The 27,101-nt window shown below is 30.1% G+C and overlaps 3 protein-coding genes across 3 annotated transcripts; 2 read left to right on the top strand and 1 right to left on the bottom strand.

Moving 5' to 3' along the window:
• Nucleotides 1–3,234: 3,234 nt before the first annotated feature.
• Nucleotides 3,235–8,320, top strand: LOTGIDRAFT_133165 (hypothetical protein; the record flags this gene model as incomplete). Its single annotated transcript, XM_009067499.1, has 10 exons — nucleotides 3,235–3,301; nucleotides 3,611–3,753; nucleotides 3,973–4,032; nucleotides 4,390–4,587; nucleotides 4,814–4,936; nucleotides 5,444–5,554; nucleotides 5,916–6,053; nucleotides 7,459–7,551; nucleotides 7,836–7,988; nucleotides 8,213–8,320. Coding segments are annotated over 10 exons (1,194 nt in total), but the record flags the coding sequence as incomplete, so codon positions are not given.
• Nucleotides 8,321–9,009: 689 nt separating this feature from the next.
• Nucleotides 9,010–12,909, bottom strand: LOTGIDRAFT_74301 (hypothetical protein; the record flags this gene model as incomplete). The annotated part of the gene is made up of 10 exons (XM_009067494.1): nucleotides 9,010–9,110; nucleotides 9,546–9,678; nucleotides 9,795–9,875; nucleotides 10,229–10,306; nucleotides 11,024–11,149; nucleotides 11,476–11,552; nucleotides 11,705–11,792; nucleotides 11,963–12,021; nucleotides 12,316–12,385; nucleotides 12,847–12,909. Coding segments are annotated over 10 exons (876 nt in total), but the record flags the coding sequence as incomplete, so codon positions are not given.
• Nucleotides 12,910–16,103: 3,194 nt separating this feature from the next.
• On the top strand, nucleotides 16,104–19,128 carry LOTGIDRAFT_133290 (hypothetical protein; the record flags this gene model as incomplete). Its single annotated transcript, XM_009067498.1, has 2 exons — nucleotides 16,104–16,277; nucleotides 18,943–19,128. The coding sequence occupies 2 exons, from the start codon at nucleotides 16,104–16,106 to the stop codon at nucleotides 19,126–19,128; spliced, it is 360 nt and encodes a 119-aa protein (XP_009065746.1).
• Between the last annotated feature and the right edge of the window lie 7,973 nt (nucleotides 19,129–27,101).

Raw genomic sequence — 27,101 nt, 5'->3', positions numbered from 1 at the left:
AATTAAAGAAAAATGATTATAGATCAACTGTCCAGTTAATCAATTATTAACAGCTTTTGCAATAGTGACTGAAATTAATTTCAATGTATTTGCAAGTCCACAGATATCTGACTGAAAATTTAAATGATGCAAATCAATACTTTCAGTTTCCCAAATACCCATAAAAACCTCCATACAATCCAACAAACACATTTTAGATTGGGAACAATTACATTGAGCTTGAAGTCTGTAATTAGACTACAATATTAAAAACAAGTAGGTATTACTTAAATCTCCTAATTTGTGAAAATAAACTGAAATTTATTATTTTTTGTCATGATTGGTTGTATTTATGACCTTTATTGGTAAACAAATGAATATCTTGCCAGGGTTCATTCAATTTTGTCCTTGTTAAAAAAATAATAAAAGACAACATTATTTCTAGAAAATATTAAAAAGTCCTTTATATATAACAACAGCAATTTCAATTTCCATATCTTCTTATTTTATTAAAAATCTGATTCACTAAAAATTACCAAATTTCACCTTTGTTTACCTTGTTATTTTTGAATGATAATTCTCATGACTTTTCTATGAAACTCTAATGGATGTATCTCATTTAAAAAAATATACACGTCCATGTAGCCTACTTGATATAGCTAAAAATTACCTGTTTCACCGAGTTTTATTCACATAATGGATGATTCAACCATGAACAATGTTTGAGACCATATGTTTATCTCTGTCACATTAACTATATCTTACCTGTTGAAAATATCAACATCACCTGAGTCAATGACAAAATGATACTGTCAGTAATTTCTATGGTTGTCGGCCATATTTGTTGATATTATTGATTGTGTTCTGCTGTTCTACCTGGTTGAACATTCCACTAAGACTATATAGGCTGTATAATATAATATATGTCGCAGGGTTTAAAGTGACACACCTGAAGTAGTATGTTCTAGCAAAGTGACCTATGGTATATAAGTGAAATCACTCAAGTGTTCTGAATAACTGAGTCCTAATTCACCAAATATCTAGTCAATGAATAAAACTCTTTATAATACTAGTAGATTACTTTATTCTGACAATTTATCACCAATTCAGTACAACATTATTGCTTTAAATCCAACTTGCATTTTGAATTTCATTAGTTTTGCAAAAATCTTTAAACTGGTCATTTATCAACAAGGACCAACAGGAACAATCTAGATGAACATGTTATGCAGCCTGTGTTTTTATAAGCGTGCTATTTCAGCATAAAAATAAGCCCTCTTTCAGGAGATTATTCACATCCCCAGGTAGTTTGAATTACAAAATTCAGTTTGAAGATAATTTCAAGATTGAAAAAACAGTTTATAAGTAAGATAAAACACTTTCTCTTGGATTTTTACAATATATAAAACTCTTTCCCTCAGAAAAACCCTTGGGGTGAAGGTTTTAAATATTATAAGAACCCCAAGGGAATTGTTTTTTCAATCTTGAAATTATCTCCAAATTGAATTTCATCCCACAAGGTCATGATATCGCAAAAGGCATCTCTCGAACACAATTTGATCTTAACAACGATTTGAGTTTACCATGTTCTCTGAGATTTATAAATTGCTAGAGACTGACATGACAAGAATTTTTATAAGACATCACTGTGATTTCATAAGTAGATATTTCATACATGGGGAGGGATATGCATTTGGAACCACAGCTTTTTAAACAGTTAACTGAGATTTTTGTTTTTACTTTTTCACTTATTCAAATTTTATGTTCATTTATTTTCTGCTATTTCTAGATTTCCAATGAATCATTACCAATTATAACAGTGCCTCAAAGAGTGGTTAAAAACTTGCAGAAGTTAAAAATGAAGAAAGGTTATGTCCAGAAACAGTCAGAGATGGAGAAACGTAAATCGGGTAAAATTTTAATAGCTTGTAAACGTCCTGAGTTTAATTGTCATAGAGGTGACAAGTTTAAAGAAACAGACAGAGAAAATTTGGCATCACATGGTTGGAAACATTATAAATCATCTGGAGACTATTTTTCAATTATTCCATATAATAAGGTGAGCTAAATAGTTTACTATCAAAACATTACAAAAACAAAAAAATGCATTTATTATATTTACTACTCTCAGTGTTTCAAGTTTATTTTCACACCCAATCAGGAGATAATGATAATATAATAATTATGTTACTGATGATGTTGTGAGAAACATATTGAAAAGTTGAAAGTAATAAATATTCTAGAAGTATCTATCAATAGTTAATGTCTTATTTTTCTTTAACTTTTACAATTTTTAAATTTTTTTATCATTAAAAGATTCAAAGCATTGTTTCTTAAAAAGTTTGATGCCTGTGTATACTGGACCACATTTTGTTTCCCAGGTGTTGCCTAGTTAACGAATTAGCAGAATGTTGTCAATGTGTACATACAGTACTTAACTCTCCATTATTGGACTGATTTGTGCATTGTAAAATAACTATGATCTTGTTATCAGATACATAGACAAATTTCAAAACAAAATAAGTATTTGAGTATTGCTTTGTCCAAAGGATTAAATGATGTCTTCAAGCAATTTGTGATCGGCAAGCTCAGCAACTACATGAATGAGTTATTAGCAATTAACCTTCAAACACATTAATGTTTTCTTAAAGAGGTGCTTAGCCTAAAATACCAAACATATAAAGACATACAAATTGTTTGAAGCTAATATGTTTCTCTTTTACTTCTTTTCTAGAATCCTGCTCTGATGGATGATGTAAAACTTGGTGAAAAGGGTAAATTTTCTGCATTGCCATTAAACAAACGCCTAATTGAAGGTCTCAGTGAAAAAGGATTTGATACTATGACTTATGTGCAGGTAATGGCTCTATATTATAAGAGTGATCTTGCATATTTTTGACAGCGATTTTCAATTAAGAACAGAATAGGTTGGTACAGATATGATAGCATGTTGATTCATCTTATACCATGTAATTTGTATTTTAAGAGTCAGTCATTAGTTTCAATACAATTCAATCCACTATATTGATTCTACTGTGATAGTTTTAACAGAGAGGTAATAATATACCAAAGTGCACAATATGTTTAACAAGGGTAGTTAGTTATATGTTTATCATATTAAAAGATCATCTTTCTTTAACCTGTCCTTCAAATATTAGACTTATACCTATCATGCATTGAGAATTTGAATTCATTTGAAAATTCTTATCAGGAGAGGCATAGAGTTTCATTCTTTAAGTTTTTATTAATGAATTATATTTGCAGTTTGAATCAATTAGAAAGATATTAAAGGGTGATCAAGTTATGATATCAGCTGAAACTGGTAAGAATTTGTACCCTATGAGTTGAATTCTAACAAATGAAATTAAGTATAGTGAAATTGACTTCTAACGCATGAAATTGAATTCTGTCAATAAATAAATTGAATTATGATAAAATAAATTCAATTCTGTCACAAAGTTAATGAAATGAAAAGTGAATAAGTTGGAACTTTGACAAATGAATTGCTGGGAATAAGAACACACAAATGAATTGAAGTCTAAAATTGAATTGAACCTTTCGCAAAATGCTAGAAAGAGGCTTTGCAGTAGAGGTGTTATGTTTGATCAACTGAAAACTATTTATTTTACAGGAAGCGGTAAAACACTAGCTTATCTTGTTCCATTACTAGAAAAAATAAAGCAATTTACAGAGAAATTTGATCGAAAGAAAGTATTTAATTCACCAATAGCTATTGTAATATTACCATCACTTGAATTGGCAGATCAGGTTGGGGTATGTATAATCACTGTATCTTAATGGAAACTTCATGACATAATATCTTAGAGATTATGCTGTTTAAATATATAAGCATGTGCCAACCAAATTATAGTCTTTCTTCAGGTACAGCAAAAAATTGACAAGACAAGCTGGTTCAAATTATTATTTTTTTTACTTGAATTGACACAGCATTGGTTACTAAGATTACCTGTTTAATATTTTTATTATTTACAGAATGTATTAGATAGTTTAAAAGATTATACAGGGTTAAAACATTGTGTTGAAGCCTCTCAGGTAAGATTTATTTTGTTTATTCCAAGATACATTGCTATTAGATTGATAGATAGATAAACAACCTTAGCCATTTTTATTGATATGTTTTGTAACTGCAAGTTAAATGATAAACTGCATGCATTTTTGATATTTTTTTTTTTAAATTGGATAATAGCAAAGAAGGTCTAGCTAGGGACTCAAGAGAAACACTACATCAGGAACATAAGAGAAAAGGTACACATGAACACATAGCTTATACTTGATTTCCAATTTCAAATCAAAATTTCCTTCCAATCTCTGTTGCACATTTAATGTTGTGAAATTCTGTTATATATAATTGAACATGCTTTAATACTAACTTTATATGTCAATTTTCAGTCCAAAACAAGAAGAAAAAAGATTTTTGATGAAGAATATATAGATATATTAGTTGGTACACCTGGTATGATAGCTAGAAAACTTTATCATCAAGAAATACACTATACTTATTTACAACATATAGTTCTAGATGAGGCAGACACATTACTAGATGATAGTTTTAGTCATCTTATAATTAAAATATTGAATAAATTACAGGTAGGCTTACTGACTGTGTTTGTAAGTTGGTCTCCACTTTCAAAGTGATCTGGCCTATGATGATTGTGTATCCAAAACATGTCAATAAGATGTCTTGACGCAAATCATGCTATATATAGATAAGCTATACTTATATATTTTGAAATTCTAAGACTATTGTCCAGAGCAGTATCCAGATAATCATTTATTACATAAACTATACCGAGGTATTTTATATGATTGACAGGTGTCACATGGAGAAGTTGTTGAAGATAACAATGTTGGTTATTTACAAAGTGGTGCTCAGTTTATAGTAGTTAGTGCCACATTACCTAGAAATTTACAGTCAACAATTCAAAAATATTTACCTGTAAGTTACGTTATTTTATTTATCAGCAGTTGTCATAGATCTAAGATGGACGGGCTCCCCAATCAATGTGTTTTAGAGCAGAGGTTGATAGGAGTTGGGGAAAAAAGACTGGTATTTTCAGGCTCCATAACATCAAAGATGCACTTTTTTTAGGCAGATGTCTTATGCCCCTTACAATTTTTGCCTACTCAGCTAGCTTCAGTATCAGGTCACTCTTTTTATAATGTATTTCTATCTTGTTCCATTTTTTTCCTGGTTAGTTTGAATGATGGTTGAGTGTTATAGCAGCTGACAGAGGACAGAGATAAACTATCTCACTTCATTCTTGAAATTGTTAAAATATTAAAAAGGAATGGTAATTCTTTTGAAGTAATAGCAAATTTGTCCATTAACCTTTAGTAAATGTAACAAGTGAAACATCTGTAAAAAAAGGCTGGTTATAAAAGTAAAACAAAATGCAAAATTTCAATATTGTTAATATTTCAAGTTTTCTCTATTTAATTGAAGGTTGATGATATGACCAAAGTAACGACTCCTCATTTACATAAAATCATGCCTCATGTTCAACAGAAATTTATTAGAGTCAAGTCTTCTGATAAGTTAGGTAGGATTATTTTCGTCCAAAATTATATTTTTAATATTACTGGAAAGGTTTGATATCACTAGCAAATAACATGTACCATATGATGTGTAAATGAGGGAGAGGAGGGTTGGCTGAAAAGTGTGATATATCAATCATATTTAAACAAATCTTTTGCCACCAACAAGTACAATCATTGTTTTAAACAATATATCATAGACAAAAAATGCATTTGTTGTTATTAATGTCTTTGTACCAGAACCTCTTGTGAACCTACCAATTGAAATCCCGACAAATATTCACTGTAAAGATATGGCAGTATTTAACAGTTTCTGACCTCTAAAAATCTAACATTGTATACAGTATTAGGTTAATTTTTAATTATTATTTTTAGAAGAGCTTATTTTATTATTAAAGAAGAAGAAAAAGCCTTCAATGGTATTTTGTAATAAAGGAGAAACAGCATATTGGTTACAGAAAACATTCAAAGAGCAAAATATGAATTGTTTGTTATTGTCTGGTGGTGTTTCAGACAGGGTGAGTATAGAACAGAATATAAATAGTTTGTTATTATCTGGTGGTGTTTCAGACAGGGTGAGTATAGAACAGAATATAAATAGTTTGTTATTGTCTGGTGGTGTTTCAGACAGGGTGAGTATAGAACAGAATATAAATAGTTTGTTATTATCTGGTGGTGTTTCAGATAGGGTGAGTATAGAACAGAATATAAATAGTTTGTTATTATCTGGTGGTGTTTCAGACAGGATGAGTATAGAACAGAATATAAATAGTTTGTTATTATCTGGTGGTGTTTCAGACAGGGTGAGTATAGAACAGAATATAAATAGTTTGTTATTATCTAGTGGTGTTTCAGACAGGGTGAGTATAGAACAGAATATAGTTTGTTATTGTCTGGTGGTGTTTCAGACAGGGTGAGTATAGAACAGAATATAAATAGTTTGTTATTGTCTGGTGGTGTTTCAGACAGGGTGAGTATAAAACAGAATATAAATAGTTTGTTATTATCTGGTGGTGTTTCAGACAGGGTGAGTATAGAACAGAATATAAATAGTTTGTTATTATCTGGTGGTGTTTCAGACAGGATGAGTATAAAACAGAATATAAATAGTTTGTTATTATCTGGTGAGGTTTCAGACAGGGTGAGTATAAAACAGAATATAAATAGTTTGTTATTATCTGGTGGTGTTTCAGACAGGGTGAGTATAGAACAGAATATAAATAGTTTGTTATTATCTGGTGGTGTTTCAGACAGAGTGAGTATAAAACAGAATATAAATAGTTTGTTATTGTCTGGTGGTGTTTCAGACAGGGTGAGTATAAAATAGAATATAAACAGTTTGTTATTATCTAGTGGTGTTTCAGACAGGGTGAGTATAGAACAGAATATAAATAGTTTGTTATTGTCTGGTGGTGTTTCAGACAGGGTGAGTATAGAACAGAATATAAATAGTTTGTTATTATCTGGTGGTGTTTCAGACAGGGTGAGTATAGAACAAAATATAAATAGTTTGTTATTATCTGGTGGTGTTTCAGACAGGGTGAGTATAGAACAGAATATAAATAGTTTGTTATTATCTGGTGGTGTTTCAGACAGGGTGAGTATAGAACAGAATATAAATAGTTTGTTATTATCTGGTGGTGTTTCAGACAGGGTGAGTATAAAACAGAATATAAACAGTTTGTTATTATCTGGTGAGGTTTCAGACAGGGTGAGTATAAAACAGAATATAAATAGTTTGTTATTATCTGGTGGTGTTTCAGACAGGGTAGGTATGCTGTTGTTTTCTAATAAAGGGATCTAGGCCTTTAAGATAACATAACCTTTCATTTGAATACACAGCTCATTGTCATAGACTGCATATTATCTACAATAATCATCAGCAAAACAGGATGATCTAAATGAATGTTGTTTATTTTACAGGAGAGATATGGACAGTTTGAACTATTTCAGCAAGGTAAAGAAGATATATTGGTGTGTACTGATATAGCATCAAGAGGATTAGACACTTCGAGGGTAAATATGAATTATTTTATGGATAATCTTAACTGTCAAATGCAGTTATCCAAAGACCATTATTATAAGTATTTGATATGTAATGGACACTTTGCAGTCAGGGAAACTTTATGGATAAAGTGCATAGTGATCCTAGGTTGTGTATCTATTTAAGCCTGATCACTTGAAGGATTATTTGTGTGATATTAGCATCAGCTGGAAGTACTGTAGGGCTATCTAGGGTGTTTGTCATGGATATCCTTGATCACTATTTAACTAATATAATATGATAATTAATTTTACAGGTAGAACATGTGATCAATTTTGATTTCCCATGTTTTATGTCTGATTACATACATAGAGCAGGTCGTGTTGGTAGAGTTGGGTCATACCAACCTGGTTTTATCACAAGTTTTGTCACCCATAAATGGGATGTGGATTTATTATGGAAAATTGAGGTAGGATGGTTTTTTGAGTAGCTTTCTTAATCATTTAAACTTTTATAGATTCTGGTATAGACATGGTTATACTCTGTATCTGCAACAGTATAATGATTAATTGACATCTTGCCCATATTCTCCATTTATATAACCCATGTTATGATCTGTTTGACCAAATATTGAACAGGAAAATCTAGCACATTAATAGTTTGATCATTCCATATTTCCATTCTTTTTTTCAGACTGCAGTAAGGAAACAAAGTGAACTGCACAATGTAAATGCTAATATCAAGAGAAAATTAGAAGGAGTAGCAGAGAAAAGACTTGATGAATATAGTAGACAGGAATAAGTGGATGAAAATATAATCAAAGACTGATAGTGAACTAAAATCTCATACTGTTTTAACATACTTAAGTATGTTTGTTGAGATGGATAAAATAAGATTGAACTAAGACATTTGGATATTGTTGCAATAATATTAGACTGGGATAAATAAGTGTCTTAAACCAGGTGAATTTTAGACTGAATGATACAAGAATATCTTAGCTTGGTATACAAGTAGATATCTCCAAATGAAATCATTATCTCAGAGCAAGGAAAACAGTTATCTTAGACAATAAGGTATCTCATAGTGAGTGGTTCAAGGCCTCAGACTTAGTTAAACAGGTACTCAAGATTTGGTGAAACAAGTATGATATTATTATATAATTATCTCAGACTAGTTGAATGAAGAATTTCTGAGTACTGTAAGATAGGATGTTGTGCAGTGGGTTAGTGTTGGTCTTTAAATGATGTCTTTTGATTAGTTACATCAAACATATAGTGGTCATGCGGCAAAATTGACCATTATTCCCGTCAACTCAACTGTAATTGGGTATAGATAATTAGGGAAATGCCTTCCTATGCATGTGTGAAGTAATTGTCATAACATTTTGTACCTTGTAATCTTGCTGTAAATACTACATACTAGAAAATATTAAAAATTTATTTACAACATTTACAATGGTTTATTAAATACTATTATCAGCTTTTTTCTTCTTCTTCATCTTCTTGTTTCATTTGTTCTATTAATCTCTTTCTTTCTTCAGCTTGTCTCATTTTCATTAAGACTAGTGATTCAAAATCTAAATCTGATGTTCCTTCTGGTTTAGCAAATTCAGATGCCTACAAAAAATAATCAGTGCAATTAAAGAAAATAGTGGTTTACTTGCACATAAATTTTGGTACAGTCAAACTTTAATTTAGCACCCACGCAAGGGAATGCTAAAATTGGCTGCTTACTGAAGGTTGCTTCTGTATCTTCATCAGTCCAAAAAGTGATCCTGACCATGTTCCAGATAATTTAATCTAAAGGATTCATATTTGACACTAGTGGTGTTCAGTAACTAAGAATAAATACACTGCATACACTGATGTAGCTCTGAGACATAGAAATATGTGTCAATCCTGAAACTTTTGTACACTACCCTAAGGCTTGGTCTTGAATTAGGTTTATTATGTGTATCATATTAGTTGGTGTATCTAATATCAAATATTAGTAGGTAAATTAGAGGACTAAAAAACAAAAAGAAAACTTACATGTGAATAAGAAGAATAGGTTTGTGGTATTGAGCTAGGTTTAGGTTGTTTAAATTTAGGTTTACCAGATAACCAATTTACTGTCAGTTGATTCTGCGGTGAACCAGTTTCATTTTCAACATCTAATAACTAAAAATAACATTACAATAATCAAATAACATTCTAACTGAAGCAATTGTCATAACTATTTTGAAGCTTGGAATCCAATTCAATTTACAAAGTTAGAAAGCAAGTTATATTCTTACCTTTTGTGAGGCTTGAGAAAATTCTATTATAGCAGATCCTGTCTTCTTTTTAGATACTAAAACTACTGATACATCACCATACTGAAATAAAATAGTAATTAGTATAGTACTTTTTGGGAGTAATCAGTACAATGAGCCTATATAAGTAAATTATGAATACTTAAAACAATAGCGAAAAATACAAAAAATAAATTAAAATTCATAAAACTATGTAATAATTCATCAAACTAAGTAACATGCTTAAAAACTGGTTTCAATAATCATTTAGTTTAATAGATATTGTAGAGATTCTATTTTTTAGTCATGACACTTGTTAAGCCAAACTGATGAATATATACACTTGTCTACCAAGTTTGAGACTGTCCATTCTAAGAGATAGTATCCTTTTAAGTTACTTCATATTTGAAAGAAGTTGATAATGATAATCTCCTTACTTTACTAAAGAAGTCTTCTAAATTATTTTCATTATATCCACCATTAGATTGATCATCTTTCTTACTCTTCCACTTCACCTAAATAATACGGAAAATCATAATATCTAAACAAATAGAGCATACATGCACATTATAACTAGTCACCGGGCACACCAGCAGTCTATGACATGACAAGATTATCACGTCCTCAACAGTATTTATATTATCAAACAAGTTTGATAATTGTCTCCAATAATTTCAGCCTCTGCGAGACAGACCGTTATGATCTTATCAGATTCATTTTTCTTTCCATTGTATGATCTGCACGTGATTATCGACATAGTCCAAAACAAGCGACTAACAAAACTAGTCGGTGACAAAAATCTCTGACAATCGTGCGTGCCTGCACTTTAAGAAGTGCTGTAATTCAATTGATTTCTGAGCTGAGCAAAATAAGAATGAGTATATCCCTAAAGGTTTGATTGTGGGATCAGCTTGAATATTTCTGATGATTTTATACAGACTACAGAGTTTATTCATTTATTTATTTATAATAGTTCTGAAGAAGAAAATTTCATTTCAAGATTCTTACCTTGATTTTTGGTGAAACTGGAATATCATCTTCATCTTAAAAACAAATTTATAAATAAATAAATCACTCTTGCGACACACTTAATGCCACTCTGAGACTGGGTTTGTCAACTAAACCATTATTAATATGCAAGGATGACAAAAATAAGGACATGACAGCCCTTTTAGAGAGTGCACATGGCTAATATTGTTTATTTCTTATAAGCATTTGTATAAACTAAAGACAATTGCCAGTGTAATCTTACCATCTGATTCTTCTTTTTTCTTTTCTTTTTCTTGTTTTATGCTTTCTTTTAATAATTCTTGTTCTTCTTCTAATAATTTACACCCTTCCTTACGTAATCTTTCAATCTGCAGCAACAAAAAGTACAATTTTAATCTTTGTCACAAATATTTGATCAAGTATACATAATAAATAAGCATTCATTGAGACAAAAATCTTCAAGACATCAAATTATTTTTACAGCAAATTTTAATTTTCTGCAAATATGACGTTGACAACATGATCCAAAATTTTGTCACATGAATTTTCAATGTATTTACCTCAAATACAGAATTTCAAGATCTTAGCGAAAAAGGAGAATGTAAAAATACATTTCATTACAATACAGAGACTATGGATTCTTCTTCTGTAGAAAGAGATTTTCCCATGATTTTCTAAATATATTTTCACAAACCTCTGCTTGCAGATTTTTTTGAGCTGCTGCTTCATCTTTCTTCTGTTGTTCAAAATTTTCTTCCCTTGCTTCAAGATCTGAAATAAAATAATAAAAAAAAGTTCAATGGAAATATAATCATAAAGCATGAGGATCTAAACTGAATCAACAATAACTTTAACAATAGTGGTCAAAAGCCAAACACTCTTGATATTTAAGTACTTGATCTATAAATAAATAATTATCTTACCTTCTTTGAATTTCTTTCTTTTACTATCAAGTTGTCTGTGTCGGACTTCAGCTGCCTTTTTAGCTTGTTGTGCTTTATCATAAGCTGCCTAGAACACATTGAAATGGTCATTCAGTTACTAATACTTCAAAAAATAATATAATTGCTTTTTTTTTGTAATAAGTCTGCATTATTTTCAACTAAAATCAAGATTTTCCTTGATATAAAAGATTATATGTTATTAATTGTCTTATATCTAGAATAAAGTAAAAACATTACCCTTGCTGGAGCATCTGTTAAAACTTCTAATGCTTTAGCTAACTCAAGGAACAGTTCAGCTGCAAAAAAGAAAGTTCACTATAATAAAAAACTTTACTTCTTTATATTAATATGATGACTATAATGTACCATTTGTAATCATTATGTGAATGTTGCTTAAAATTTTTTAATGACAGCATCTTTTTATCGATTTCACCAAATAAACATCTTTCAAATATTTTGTGTGATTCATGGTATTTGTCCCATCCAATAAGGAAATATTTCCAAGATTGTGCACTATTTTATCCATATTGATAACAATAACTCAATGCTTTAGTTAACGTTGATGAAATCATTAAAAAAGTACTTTGTACCTGCTTTTGGATTATCTGGGTTTTTATCTGGATGACATTTTCTAGCTTTCTTACGATAAGCACTTAAAATCTGTAAGAGATTAAGAAACACATTTAATTCAACTTTTATGCAAAATACGAAAAAACTATTTGCATTGTCAGACTGAGGAAGGATTATGTTATCTTAAAAGGAATGTAAAGAGGTTTTCTAAATTGTTTATGTGGATCATTTTATATAGCAATTTTAATGGGTTGTTGAGATTTTGCTAAATTTCATTCTTCATTACAGGGATTGCAGGCTAATGAGGTTTCCTAAATTTTTTATGTGTATTGGGGAAACGAAAGGGATCATCACAATTTTCACTTGATATTAAAAACAAGAAAACAGGTTGGTGTTACTGGTACTAATAGGCCAGCATGAGCCAATGGCTTAATAATTCAATTGAAGCCACTCCTCAAGTTCTTATAAATATAAGTTCCTTCTACAAAGCAAATCTACTTCTCTTGCAATATTTGTACACTTCAAAGTACGAGTATTTCTTTTGTTTTTACCTCTTTCTTTGTAGCTTCAGCCTCAACTTCAAGGAGGCCGTATAAATCTAACTTAAGAATATCTGTTTGTGGCATTGTGGAAACTGACAAATTAGGCTATTTGTTTCATGATATCGTGATTTTGAAGATGGTATCGTTGATTTAACGATTTTATTTTCTACTTTCGATTTAACTCTAGCAAAAGTAGAGGTATATCCGGTTGATGTCGTAAATAAAATCCGTTTGGGTTGAAGAAATAATACTTTGTTAAAGGGAGGAAATTTTTCCCTCATTGAGTTTAATATTTCCATACTTTGGCAAAGTTTTAAAGCTAATACTTTCTTAATTTATACTGAGCATTTGAGACTTTAGATTAACCAGCAGTTTCAATATAAAGCTTACTATGACAATCGAGACTCTTAGAACTCCCACGACCTGTTTATGGTAACAGGTGTGCGTAGTCTCGATTAACAACAAAAGGTTTGCTCTGCGAAATGTCACGATCGAGACTTCAATGAACCGTAAGAAGAAATGACAACAAAACCTTGTTGTGACACTCCTGGGAAATTGAAAATTATGACACATAACCGAGGGTAAGGATGACTAGATAATGATTGTACATTCATCCATCAATTGATTATTAACTGCCATAATTGGGTGTATGATTTTGTGTTCAATTTGAAGACATTCTTTCGATATCGTTGTATGTAAGTAATTATCTCACATAATCCAGAGTCAGACTGAGACTGTCAAACTCAGGTCACCAGACTGATGCATTAAAAGGTACATACAGGCTACTTTCCATGTAGAGTTGAGGTAATGCATAATGTGATATCTACAGTTGTACCTATGAACTTAAAATGCAGACAATGATGTTTAGGGGTACAAAATATCTGTGTGTAGCAAATTTACAAGTTAAATCAGCCTGAAATCAATCTATTTTTTTCAGTTTGTCAGGTTAGTGGTTGGATGAGTAACTAAATGCTTTACTGAGTACCTTTAAAACTCACTAGAACTTGTAAATGTTCTTTGGGATTTGTGCCATCTAAGTAGCCTAGTATATAGTTTTCACACTGTTGCCTGTCTGTTATGTTACTGAAGTCTTAATTCTCAAATGATAAGCCATGTAAAATTCATAGCATCAAATGGTGTGCGCTCAAAGTCATGTTTTCAAATCTTTTATTACTGAAATTACTATCTAACTGTATCATAAATACTCAAGATTATTTAATACAATGAAAGTGACAATATTTTAAGAGTCAAAGAGGAAATGTTAGTATAAAGATTAGAAGTGAAATATAATAAAATTTTGTATAAAGTACAGGCAGTTTAGGATATATACAATGAAATACACATATTTTGATGTAGCTATATGTACTACTGGCTCATATAATAGCCCACAAGTTTAAGTGCTAAAATATCCTGTGCTGAATCCAAGATGTCCCAACATCAAATTAATAATTTTTCTATCTCTTTCTTGTAATAAAAAATGAGGTGCTTTCATCATTGTAGTATTGTGTAAAATATTGGTGGTGTAATTTATGTTTTTATAATTCTGAAAATATAAAAAATAATTCCTGATTTTAATAATATTATGTAATTAAGTTGTTAAGGTGTCTGCTGTTTCTTTTATTTATTGCTCACTTTCTATTACTATCAATAACTTGTGTTTACATGGACATATTTATACACAGTTTACTTTGTCCAGGAAGTCTAGTTCTCTGTATTTGTTTCCTGGTTTTTAGTGTCTACTAACCATTCAACTGATATATACCATGAGGCAACAATACTTTTCATTTGCAACTATTAGTCACTGCTTAATGAAGATTCTTGTATAGACCCATCATGACTATTTAATGACAAACTTTTATTGCTACGAGGTCAAAATTTTGACTGGAATCAAACTAAAGAAGGTTTTTATTGTTTGTTTCCCTAGGGAGAAACAGAGGAGTTTTCTCTGTAGGATGTAAAACTCCATTTTAATATAACTGGAAGAGAGGAAGTGATTTTAATTCATTCTACTTCATGTATGATAAGTTTTGATAGTGGTAGTAAATTTTACATTCTGACTCTAAGTCAGTAGTCTACCTGATAAGATTTTAAATTGGTGACTTGGAGTAGTTTTCATGTGTAACTGTGAAAGAAAAAGGCATGGTTAAACAGGGGGTATAACAGATTTAACCTTGATCAGAAAACTTTGATCATTGCCTTTAAGCCATACTGCGTCACTAAAGTCAACAGTAAGAATTTTGTAGGATTGTGTTGAGTGAGATTTTAGCAAATGATTAAAATTTTTGAAATTTGATATTGTTAAGCTTATAGTTTTGAAAATAAAAGTTGAGTTTCTCAAGAAAAGTACTCAGCTTCAGATTCCAGTTTGTTGAAAAGTATTATTTTTTATCAGCATATATTAATATCAGGTTTTTTTTGTTCATTAGTTATTTGGAAACTGATTGTATGAATGGAATTTTAGCTATCTGTATGACTTTTAGAATTATAATTTGATGTTTGGATATTATTAACATTCCCTCATACAGATATTAGTGATATTTTGATCATAACTATAAATGACTTTACTGAAGTGTTTTTGTTAAATTTTAAGGAATGAGAAGTTAGATTTACATTATGTAAAGTGTTTTGAATAGATGAAATTGAGCTCTATCAGCTGTTAAAATAAAAATTTAGAGCATTACCTCACTTTTGCATGCAAAAAAGACAGTTTGATCCTATTACAGTATTTCAAATGAGTTTTAAAATAGAATTTAAACCACATTTTGTGTTTGTTTATATTTTACAAACTTTTCACATAATTAATTTATCATATTTAATGTAACAACTCTATACTGTGTGACATGTTGCATAATAATTGTTCTTGACCTAATGATTACAATGTATTTTCATAAAACTCTCAATATGACTACATTTTTTGGGGGACTATATTTTATAATATTTATCAAATTGAAGCTTGCTTGCTTAAGGCTCAACAAATGACATTATTTTATTGATCTGATAAAAACCAACTCCTATGAGATTATATATATATATATATATTTATTACGGTATATGACCTGTGCATTAAGAGAATGTTTACATAAAGTCTGGAGGTTGTCTTCAAATATTTCACTCCTGTAGAAAGTCACACCTAATCATCAAATGACTAATGATAATTTATTTATTTTTCAGACTCGTGTAAATTAAGGACAGTAACCAAGTGAAGTTTTAACAGAAATCCATTGTGTAATCAATTTCTCTCTTTGTCAATGTGAGAAAAAGAAACAATGCCCTTTAAATGGAGATTAAAGAAAACAAAACGCTATGAGATTTCGACAAAGAACGCTTTCATCGTTGGTGTATACCTACTGGATAATTCTTTCTTGGAATGTACTTTAACAGCAGACAGTACTGGTAAGGAGTGTTTGGATAGTATTGGTCAAAGAATTGAACTCACAGAGGTAAGCTCCATGTTTACTTATATTGTTTAATGTTATCTTGCCTTAGAAGATATTTCGACAATTTAAAATGTGAATTGTGAATTATCTTCCTCAATCACTGTTTTAATATGTTTTATTTATAGTCATATCCTTAATTCTCTTTATAGTCTGTTTGACTGTTTAGTATTTTTAGATTAGTATATATAAGCTTATCTTGGTATTGGATGCCTTGCTCAGAAAACTAATGACCTTTTCATGTTATAAATTGTGATTTGCATTATTAATGACATCAAATCTACCTATCAATTGAAATGGAATTAATATATTTCTACAACAATTTTTTATTTAAAGTAATGCGTTAAAAGGAAATTGTATCAAGAAGTATTTAGCAATGGCTTACTCTAATAACAGATAATTTCCTTATTGATCTATTCAACATGACCTATGAGGAAATCTAAATATTGAGCAGGGTAATATTGAACATTTTGATATCATTGATTGTAATAATACTTAATGATATCATCTCTACTTTCATTATACTGATAAAGATAACAATTGACAAGTCATGACATTAAATAGTCACATGTTATGTTATCGGTCAAATTGTACTTGTGAAATTTTCACTTTTTGACTATCTTCCATTAATATTCTGATATGATCAGTTCTAAAAGACAGATGCAGAAGCAGAACACAACAAAGCAAAATTTGAATTAGGAATTAGTATAAGAAATATTTAGATTTCTTGATAATGGTGCTCAATTTCTGACACACAGAACTAAAATTAAAATCTGACTTCTGGTACTGTTGTAACATGACAAAAACATACTGCAGAGTTTTAGACTTTTGTTACTTCCAAGCACTAATTGTAATATCTGTATGTATGACTGAATGTAGGCCTACAGCTGAAGTTAAGCTCTGGCAGCTAGTGAAGTGAACATCTCTTAAGCTAATCTTGTGAAAAGTTGAAACAAAACTTATTCTTAAAATCCTTGAACTGACAAAACTTGCACACTCAATATCGGATAACATTTCATCAAGATTTTCTTCTAAAAAGAAAAGTCATTTCATCTTGATATCTTTCTTTTTCTTATACGTCTTGTACTAGACTTCACTACAGGACTTATCTTTTTATAGAAATTATAGAAAATGTTATTGTAACAGCTAGGCAGGGACATTGTAACTTGTTTTTGTACTGGGTTATTTTTGGGATATTTTATTTGGTACATGACTTAAAGGTTAAAAAGTGTCCAATATCCCACATCACATAACATAGATATGGCTATATTTTATCTTTACTGTCAACATTTTTCACATATCTTATGTACACATATTTAGGCTGACTCTGGGTGTTTCTAAGTGATTATGTTTGGACTAGTTGTTCTTATTGCCTTTTATTGTGGTGTTAAATTGACTTTAAAACTATATAACTTCAATAAAATATGATAGTAGATCTCTACTATCTACTCTTTATTACTTATAGATATATCTATTGTTCTTAATATATCTGACTTACCATTCAGATGTATTTAAAGCCTTAACGGTATACAATGGTTGAAATGTATATTTGAGCTCAATTCCAACTATCCATAACACTTTTCACAATTAATATTTGATGTATGGTTCAACTGTATTCTGTAGTTCATAATTACATGTTATGTGTATCCCTAAACAAAAGATTTTATGGTAAAAGCCAGTTGCAAAAAGCCTAGCCATTGTCTTATTTTCATGACAATATCAGATAATTTCTGCATTGTAACCTTTATTGGCTCTGTGCAGATTCACAAATTTTGCAAAATAATTTGAGTTTTGAGATATACATGGTTTCTAGGCTTTACATAACATGTAAACAATGCTCTACTTATTTGAATATAAATATGAACAATAAAATAATTAGTACAGATAAATATTAATTTTAAATCAATTACCGGTACTGAATAAACATTTTACTATATAACATTACAATGATAGAGATAGCTTTAAGTACACATTGTTATATCACTACTCTTTTAATTATATCCAATTTTCATTCATTCATTCACTTTGTCTGAAATAGTGGTTGGTTGGGTACTGTGTGAATGAATCACATGTTCATTCATTTGTTTGTCCTCAAACAGGAAATTAAGAAGTTCACACATTGGCAATATCAGTTTAGTTTGAGTTCACCATATTGTATATTTTTATGATTATCATACCCAATTAAAAGGATATTGAATAATTGAAATTTCCTTGATAACAATTTTTATTATGAATTATGATTTTAATATTCCTGTTTTATTTGATATCTTCATCTAGTTGTTTATTACACTAGTCCATTTGAAGAAGGTTGCCCATTATTATTGTTATAGCATAGAATTTGCTCTGTATATTGTTAATATTTTGAGGTTCCAAAATTAATAACACACTGTCAAGATCCCATGAAAAAACAAGACCAGATAAGGCACCCCAAAAGAAGTTACTTGTTATCAATTCTGAAGATATGTAAAACGTCAGGGCCTAGATATTTAGAAAACTAATCCATTTACTAAAAACCTTCTCCCAAAAAACCTAAGAAAGAATAAAACAAGACATGTCAATGAGAAATTGAGAAAGAAAATTGTCTCTATGTCAGTTGTAATGTTTGTAAAGTATTACATTTTTTACTTGCTGTCTGATTTTACATCTTCTTACTCTTTTAACCTTGTTTCAGACACATTACTTTGGATTACGTTATGTGACAAAGAAACTCCATTTCCACTGGGTGGATTTAGATCGTCCATTGAAGAAACAACTAGATAAACAGGCTCAGAGCTCCTGTCATCCGCCATGTTTATATTTTGGTGTACAGTTTTATGTTGCTAGTGCACACAGAATAGTTGATGAAGTCGCAAGGTAACTTTTCTAGATATTTTCCAACAACTTTTAAATATTTTTACAACAGGGCATTTTTCTTTAATAAAAAATCAAGTGTGAATCTCTGTCCATACATATATCAAGCAATTTAGAAGCTCTGTAAAGCAAATATCAATTTAGAAGCCCTGTAAAGCAAATATCAATTTAGAAGCTCTGTAAAGCAAATATTAATTTGCATCTTGTTTTCACAATGTTCTTGTGACTGCTTTCAGATTTCATTACTACCTACAACTGAAAAATGATATAATAGATGGAAGACTGCCATGTTCTGTAGACCAAGCAATAAGACTAGCTTCTTTAAGTTTACAAGGTATGTATATATCCAATGCTATCTAAAATAACTTCTATCCGTAGATTCTCTTTGAGTTAAATTTGGTGGTGTCATGAGCTAGATGGTGATTTGAAATAGTTTATGCAACTCCTTTATGTTGGTAGATGACATAGTCTGTTGTAGTGAGCTGTTTTCAGTTTGATTTTAGTTTATTTTGTTTGAGATGTCTTTAATGTCTCACACTCCATATAGCCAATTTTCTTATACATTTGGTTATTAAACAAATGGAAAATTGTGATAGATTTGTTAATATTTGTTGATGATGATATTTTCAGCTGAATTTGGTGACAGTGATTTTGATAAACAGAATCCTGGTTATTTTAAGGACCATCCTTTGTTACCAAAGGTAATCTTTCTGGTAGAATTTATCAATAGAGTAAAGATTTTCTTTATTGTTTACTAAGGTCTTAATGTCCCTTGCCCTTAAATTCAGTTTCAGGATAGACCTGAATGGTTAACTTCATCTATCAAGGCTCAGGCAGTACCCAAAATGATCAAGACTTATTTCCCTAGGCCAACTCACACAGATTAAGTGTTGAACTGAAAAAAACAAATTAAAAAATAACAATGATTCACTCAATGGTTCCCAACATTGGTGATCCTAAATAAAACCACAGGGGTTACCTGAGAACAAAAACAGAAAAAAATGGGAAGACTTATACATGAATTTTGTCCATATTGCTTTTCTATGTTTTGAATACTTCTCATTATATAAAATAAGACCTAACATTTTCTGTTTATAGTCTATGACTAAAGATGAGAATACCTATCTAGAATTATTAACAGAAGTTATCAATGGACACTATAGATTACATGGGGTACATGGTATTAAAGCTGAAATACAGTATATTAAAGAAGTACAACAAATGGATGGATTTGGTACTGAGTACTATGTTGCCAAGGTAAGATCATTTTGTTGTATGTGAAATGTCCAGATTTACTTAAGAGTATCCTCATGTATGGTTTTTTAGGGAGTAGAAATTACCCTTACAATGACCAAGGATTGGTATATTAATAGAAAACATGGTATTTTCAAATTCAGAAAATGAAAACATGCATGGACTAACCTTAGTCCTAAGTATCGATTTTCATTTTTATAAAACAACATGCGTACATTCAAATTTTTGAAAGATTTCCCATATATTTTTCTTCTGATTATTTCTTATGGTATATTTTTGTTGTACTTTTAGGATGAATCTAATAGAGAATTATATCTAGGTACATCTTATATTGGTTTATTTGCTAGATTTCTAGATAGGACACCACCAGTATTTTTTAGGTAGGAATTCAATTATTAGACTTGCTAAATGTAGAGATTATGTTAAATTTTTGCAAGGGACGGCACTGTTTTGTAAGAATCAGAAAAATGTAAGGTTGACAATCCAGAGTTGTCATTAGTTGGCTAAGAATCAATAAATAAACATAATTTATATAAAAAATGAAAAAATTTTCTGCACCTTGTTGGCTAATGAAGACGGTATAATTTATGTAGGAATAGTACAACATGCTTGGTTATGTCCTACCTGTAACCTGATTAATTTTCCTGGATAATCTAGTCAAGTGTACCTGTAATTTCACCACAGGAATCCAAACTGTGCAAATAGTAGCTTTAAACACATAAAAACAGAACAAATTCTTGTTCTTGAACAAATAAATGTATACATTTGCTTCCAAATACATTTCAGATGGAATGAAATAGCCAGAATATCTCAAAATAAGAAGAATATAGAAGTTGATACATCTAAAAGTTCTGCTCAATATACTTTAGTAAGTATAAGATGTTTATATATATTTATATTTCTATATTAATAATTGATTGTTGCATCACTATGGGGACATACATTATTCATTACAGTTCATTTGCATGAAGCAAATGAAATTAAAATCTCTCAAGAAGATTTGCTGAGTCTCCTCACGTTCAGTCTGGGTATATTTCAAAGCTTGCGAGTTGAATATTTAAAAAGATTAATATAAGGCTTCTGTCCTGGCAAAATATTCTTTATAGCACAGTGCAGAGCATTGCCAATCAAGAACAGCCTTTCTTGAGCAGTAGAGAAGGATATCAAACATTATTTTATTGATTGATTGATTGATTGATTGATTGATTGATTGAATATTGTATATTATCAGGAAGATACAGATACATCCAAGTATTTATGTAGAATAATCAATAATCAAATCAAATTTTATAAATCTTCTAAAGCTAACCTCAAGTAAGTGTTTTACTTTTTGAACAGTATTTGATTTGTTTTAGTTTTTCTGCATGAAATTTAAATGTTTTTGAAGCATGATTTTTATGATTCCTAACAATTTTGATTTTATACAATGAGAAAACCATTGAATTTTTTTCTGGGATTAGATTTTTTATTTCTTTGAGGAATTGGGGCTTTAAAATTTTTTTTAAAAGTTTAAGTATGAAGAATTTTGTTTTAAGAATGATTTATGCTATCAGAGTCTCAATTTTTGTTTTTTTGGACTTTTCACTTGTAAAGTGATATAGTCCTCTAAACTCTATTGTTTTTGTCTACTCATTACACATTCAAAATTAAAAGAACAAATCTGTCCCATTAGAAGCTTGAAAAAGCACCCAATTTACTTGGTGGCACTTGAATGGTGGGGTCTAAACAGGTTCTGCCTGTTCCTGTTCTAGGTTTCAATAAAACTGCATGATACGTCACATACCAAATTTACCTCTCCTCTTTTCTATTATCTGCCATTTTGAATTATCTCTACACCTACTTTATTTTCTGGGTACTTGAAACACATCGTGAGTCTTTTTTCAACTTGTTTTATTAAACTTCCCAAAATTGCTAATCTCACCAGTCAAGTGCCACCTTGAATATAGATATTGATTTTTTTTAGTTTGAATTTCATTTGATTGTAATCAAACCTGTTGTTTAGAAGTGTTATGAGTAGCCAATAATGAGCTTTCTAAGCCAAAGTTTATAGAACTATGGACATTTCCCTAAAAGTTTTGTTTTTGCATGATTTTATTTTTACAGTTCCAGCATGACTGATGTTAGTGTTGATATTAATGAAACTGACAACAATAATATAACGTAAGACAATAAACATAACTTATCAATGTTGTAAACAATTAACATAACTTATCAATGTTGTAAACAATTAACATAACTTATAAATGTTGTAAAACAATTTTACTAGTTCACAATACTTACAACTTTTCTAACTCATATAATATGATTTATTTGAATATAATCTTTAGCTTTTGCACTATTTGTTACCTCTTGGCTTGTGGGAAGTGGGAAATGGTGTACAAATGAAATATTGCATATCCTAGTAAGAAATAAGCCAAAATTTCTGAGTTGTGACGTCGATCTGAATTATATAATGGAAATATATTCTTTGTGAATATGAGAAAATTTATATAATGTAACCTTATGAATGTATACATATATTTTTATAGAACCTATGATTGTTCTTCACTATATCATCTATCATTGATATCAATTATCAATAAATGTTGAAAAATTTATAACATACTTTGCCGTTTTTCTGTTACATGATAAAGCAGCATTTAAAAGTCCACATTCATATTTAATGGAAATTTGTAGAAAATGTTGAAATGATTATAAATTTTTTTCCATTAACCATCGAAAGTAAGGCATAAATTTGAAATATCAGGCATTTTTTCTAGAATTTATCCCTAATTATAGATTTGTTAATTTTTACTGCGTCATGTATAGGCCTATGATCAATTTAATTCATAAGGATTATTTACAAAAAATCCCAATCTCAAGATTTTTCAAGACAAATCTCAAGATTTTTTTTTCCGACTTGTACACACGTATGAGAATGCATTGATTAATTTAAACTTTCAAATAATCATTTGTTACATAGAAAGACTGCAAGCTGTCAGAAATAGAGCATAACTAGGATAGAAAGCATGAATTATGAAATGCAAAAAAAAATGTTTATACTAGAAATGTAATACAATGAAGTAGTCAAACAAGAGGTAGCCACACCAAAACTTTAACTATGACTTAAACACAAGATATTATATATAGTGAAATATTCTTTGTCTTGAATTGTTATGAAGTCCCTGATTGGTCTGCCTAAAAGTAGGTTTTACACAATCTTGTATTATGCTAGATATAGATCTGTCTAATTTGACAATGGTTTAAAAACTGGTTCAATGAAAGGTTTATTTACTCTCCTCCTAGCATGTGTTCCTTTAAATTCTTCTGATATTTAACACCAAACATTAGATAATACTGTCTTTCAGAAATTTAAAAGACTTTACTGAATATTCAGTAATTGATATATTTGAGACATCAATTTTTTTCTTTGAATTCAAATCCTTTATTTAAATAATCTGTATGCTTGATATTTGATAATTGTTACATGTATATTAAAGATTTTTAGTATTTTTTATTAAAGTACATTGTTTACAATTTGTTTCACATTTCAATTCACTGTTATTTAATTAAATATTACTCATTCAACATTTCTCAATTACTAATTTTTAATTATCATAAAAATTTAGTAAATTGCCAGTGATCTGATATATGAGTGTCATTATAATAATGTATACATTAAGTATATTTATTTTTGTAGAGAATCTCAAGTTATTATCCCAACAAATGAATACTCTGAATTGGTGAGTGTCTTAAATATGAAATTTTCAAATATGTTAAACTATGTTTTGTTCCTAGTTTTGATTAAGTGATAAAGTTCATTAGTTAATATCATGAAATGAAATGACAACATTTTCTGTAATAAGATGTGTAATGAGAAGATAAATTTGGTAATGAGATAGCAATCTAATTGACCTTGAGGTGTCATTGTTTTTGATATTAAAAGAATTTGGATAGGATATGGGCTATAGCCCCATATGCTGTTTTCTCGATATTACAGTATAGTATTAACCTGTTACAGAATAATAAAATAACTAGAGTGGAAATGGACTAATGATTAGTATTATATGACTATAAAGTAAACTATTGATTTTTGTTATACAGACAGAGTCACAAACATCATTAGCTTATATACAAGATCAAAGATATACACCAGGTAAGTTATATTATATTGATTACTATGTTTTTATTACATAAATTATATACTATTCTTATATTTTTATTGGCATATTTTTTGTATCCCTGTGTTGTAAGTATTATATAGATGATAAGAGTGGGAATAAAAAGTATTATATTATGTATAATGTATGATATACTCTAGTCTATTTTATGCTGAATAATATGTAATTGGAAATTAAATCAAATGGAGTTTTATTTCCTACCTTTCTGCTTGAATTTGAACTAAAGACGCCATGCAAAACAGTGTGCAATGAGGAAAATTTGACATTAAAGCAGCAATTAACAAAGTCTTTTTCCTATTTTTCCTATTTTCCACATTTTCAGCTTGATTGAATTTGATCAAGAAAGATTTGCTTACAACAAAAAGAGTTCGGAAAAGGTGTCAAGCAACTTTCTTGGGTGAAAAAATTTTAAAATGTTTGTTATAAGATGATTATTTTATATTTTAGATGTACAACAAGTTCCTTCACATGATGATTATTATAGTAATTCACAACAGAGTTTAGATGTTTTACCTGATGTACAACAAACAGCAAGTTCTGGTTCAGAATCTGTTATAAATGATGGTATTTATATAAACCATCAACCAGTACCACAACAACAACCACCAGAAATATCAGATTCTGCAAGAAAAGCTTTATTACCAGCATATAAACATGCTCCAGATTATGAGACATTAATGGCACAGCGTCGTATACAACAACAAGTGTCATCAACAGAGAGTTCACAAGGTATTGGCACCACACAGGTCTACAATCAAGAAGGTGTGCCGTATAAAAGTGAACCTGAGATCAATCAACCTATGAATAATTATGACAGTGAATCCCAATATGCCAATGCTCAGGCCATACGAAATTATAACCATACAGGTTACACTAGTGGATTTCAAGATGGCCATAATAATATAAACAATAAAACAGGTGCCAATCATCTGCCTGTCCATTCAACTTACAGCTCCCCAGAACTCAATACACAAGGTCTACAAGAACAATATCCTTCTGATATGTTACAGGAATCATTAGCATTTCAGTACCGCCCTCCACCACCGTACCCTACTACCAGCAGCAGTACACCAGATTTAGCTGTACAAGCAGTAGCTACTCATAACAGTGAAATACCAGATGTAGTCGCCCAACAAGGTGATCATTTCGGAAACTTAGTCCAACAATCACGTCTGGACAAAAGTGTGGAAAACTTGAACACTATGGATACTAGTGTGAACAGTGAAAATTTATCATCGAACATAGATCAAGATGATACATCGAGTGAACACTCATATGCAACTTTTCATGTTAAAGATGACAGTTCAGATGAGGAAGTAGAAAAACTTCATCGTGAAGAATCAGAACGAAAGAAAATCCAAATTAGATTATTAGGACCTAAAGACGCTCCACCTCCTTCCAAAACTAAGGAAGTGGCCACATTACGTGAAAGTTTTCGTCGAATGATGATAGCAAGAGCTGGTCCAATCATGAGCTCAAAACCAGGAGACAGTCACGTGAAACCACTGACTAAAGAGAACTTAAATGAGGCCCAATTATCGAAGGTACAGGAACAAGATTCACCAACAGATTCATTCACTGGAAAAGTGCCTCACAAGCCGATTATATTTGTTAATGGACCACCATCCTTACCAATACCTGATGTTATTCAGCCATCCAATATGTCTGACAAACATATTTCTAGTCGTGTGTCAGATAGTGTTAGTCATGTGTCAGATAGTGCCAGTCATGTGTCAGATAGTGATAATATGGAATGTTTAGATACTAGTCAGATAATACATACTCATGCTCTCTCTATGGAAAGTTCCTTATCACCACAAGAAGATTCTGATTCAGACTTGTCTGATTTTGCAGTAAGTATTACTTTGAAGTTCTCTGCATGAACATGTTACATCATTACAGTTCATTAAAACTGATTCTGGTTGGTAAAAATTTAAAACACTGCTCCTGAAATAGATATGTTATGAAGATTCCAATGACTTAAGCTACTATTTGCTTAACACACTTTTAAAAGCCATATTTTCCTTATTGGACATGTTTATGTGGATGGATTTTTGTCTACACTGAATGAAACTTAGTTAAAAGTTTTCATTTTGTCAACTGTATGTTGCCTGTTTAATTTTGAAGCATGTCCGGAAATATTTTGTTTTATTACCATTTTCATTACCATTATTATTATTATTATATTATTCTGTGGTTACCAACTCGTATCAGAATCACACATAAGAAATCATTAATAGATATCATGTTCACTATGTAATCAATTGATTATTATGTACGTCATTGACATGTAACATGGAACTCTATATGTTGATTCTATAAAGGTAGATAGGTATAGATTATTTATGACCTTAATATAGCAGTGTACTGTACTGATTGTTGTACTATTGTTATTCAAGTCTATAGTCCAGGACAACAAGACACTATTGTTCTCTATTAAATGTTCTGATGATGTATTTTGATTATTGTTGTCTAGGATGGTACTATTAAAAGAAGAAGTATTGGACCATTAAAACGTGCTGCAATGAATGGGTTGACATTATCCAGACCTATGGTTCTAGCTCTA

Source organism: Lottia gigantea (assembly GCF_000327385.1).
Source record: "Lottia gigantea unplaced genomic scaffold LOTGIsca_83, whole genome shotgun sequence".
NCBI lineage: Eukaryota > Metazoa > Mollusca > Gastropoda > Lottiidae > Lottia > Lottia gigantea.
The sequence above is the reverse complement of the archived record's forward strand: the minus strand, read 5'-3'. Positions and strand labels throughout refer to the sequence as shown.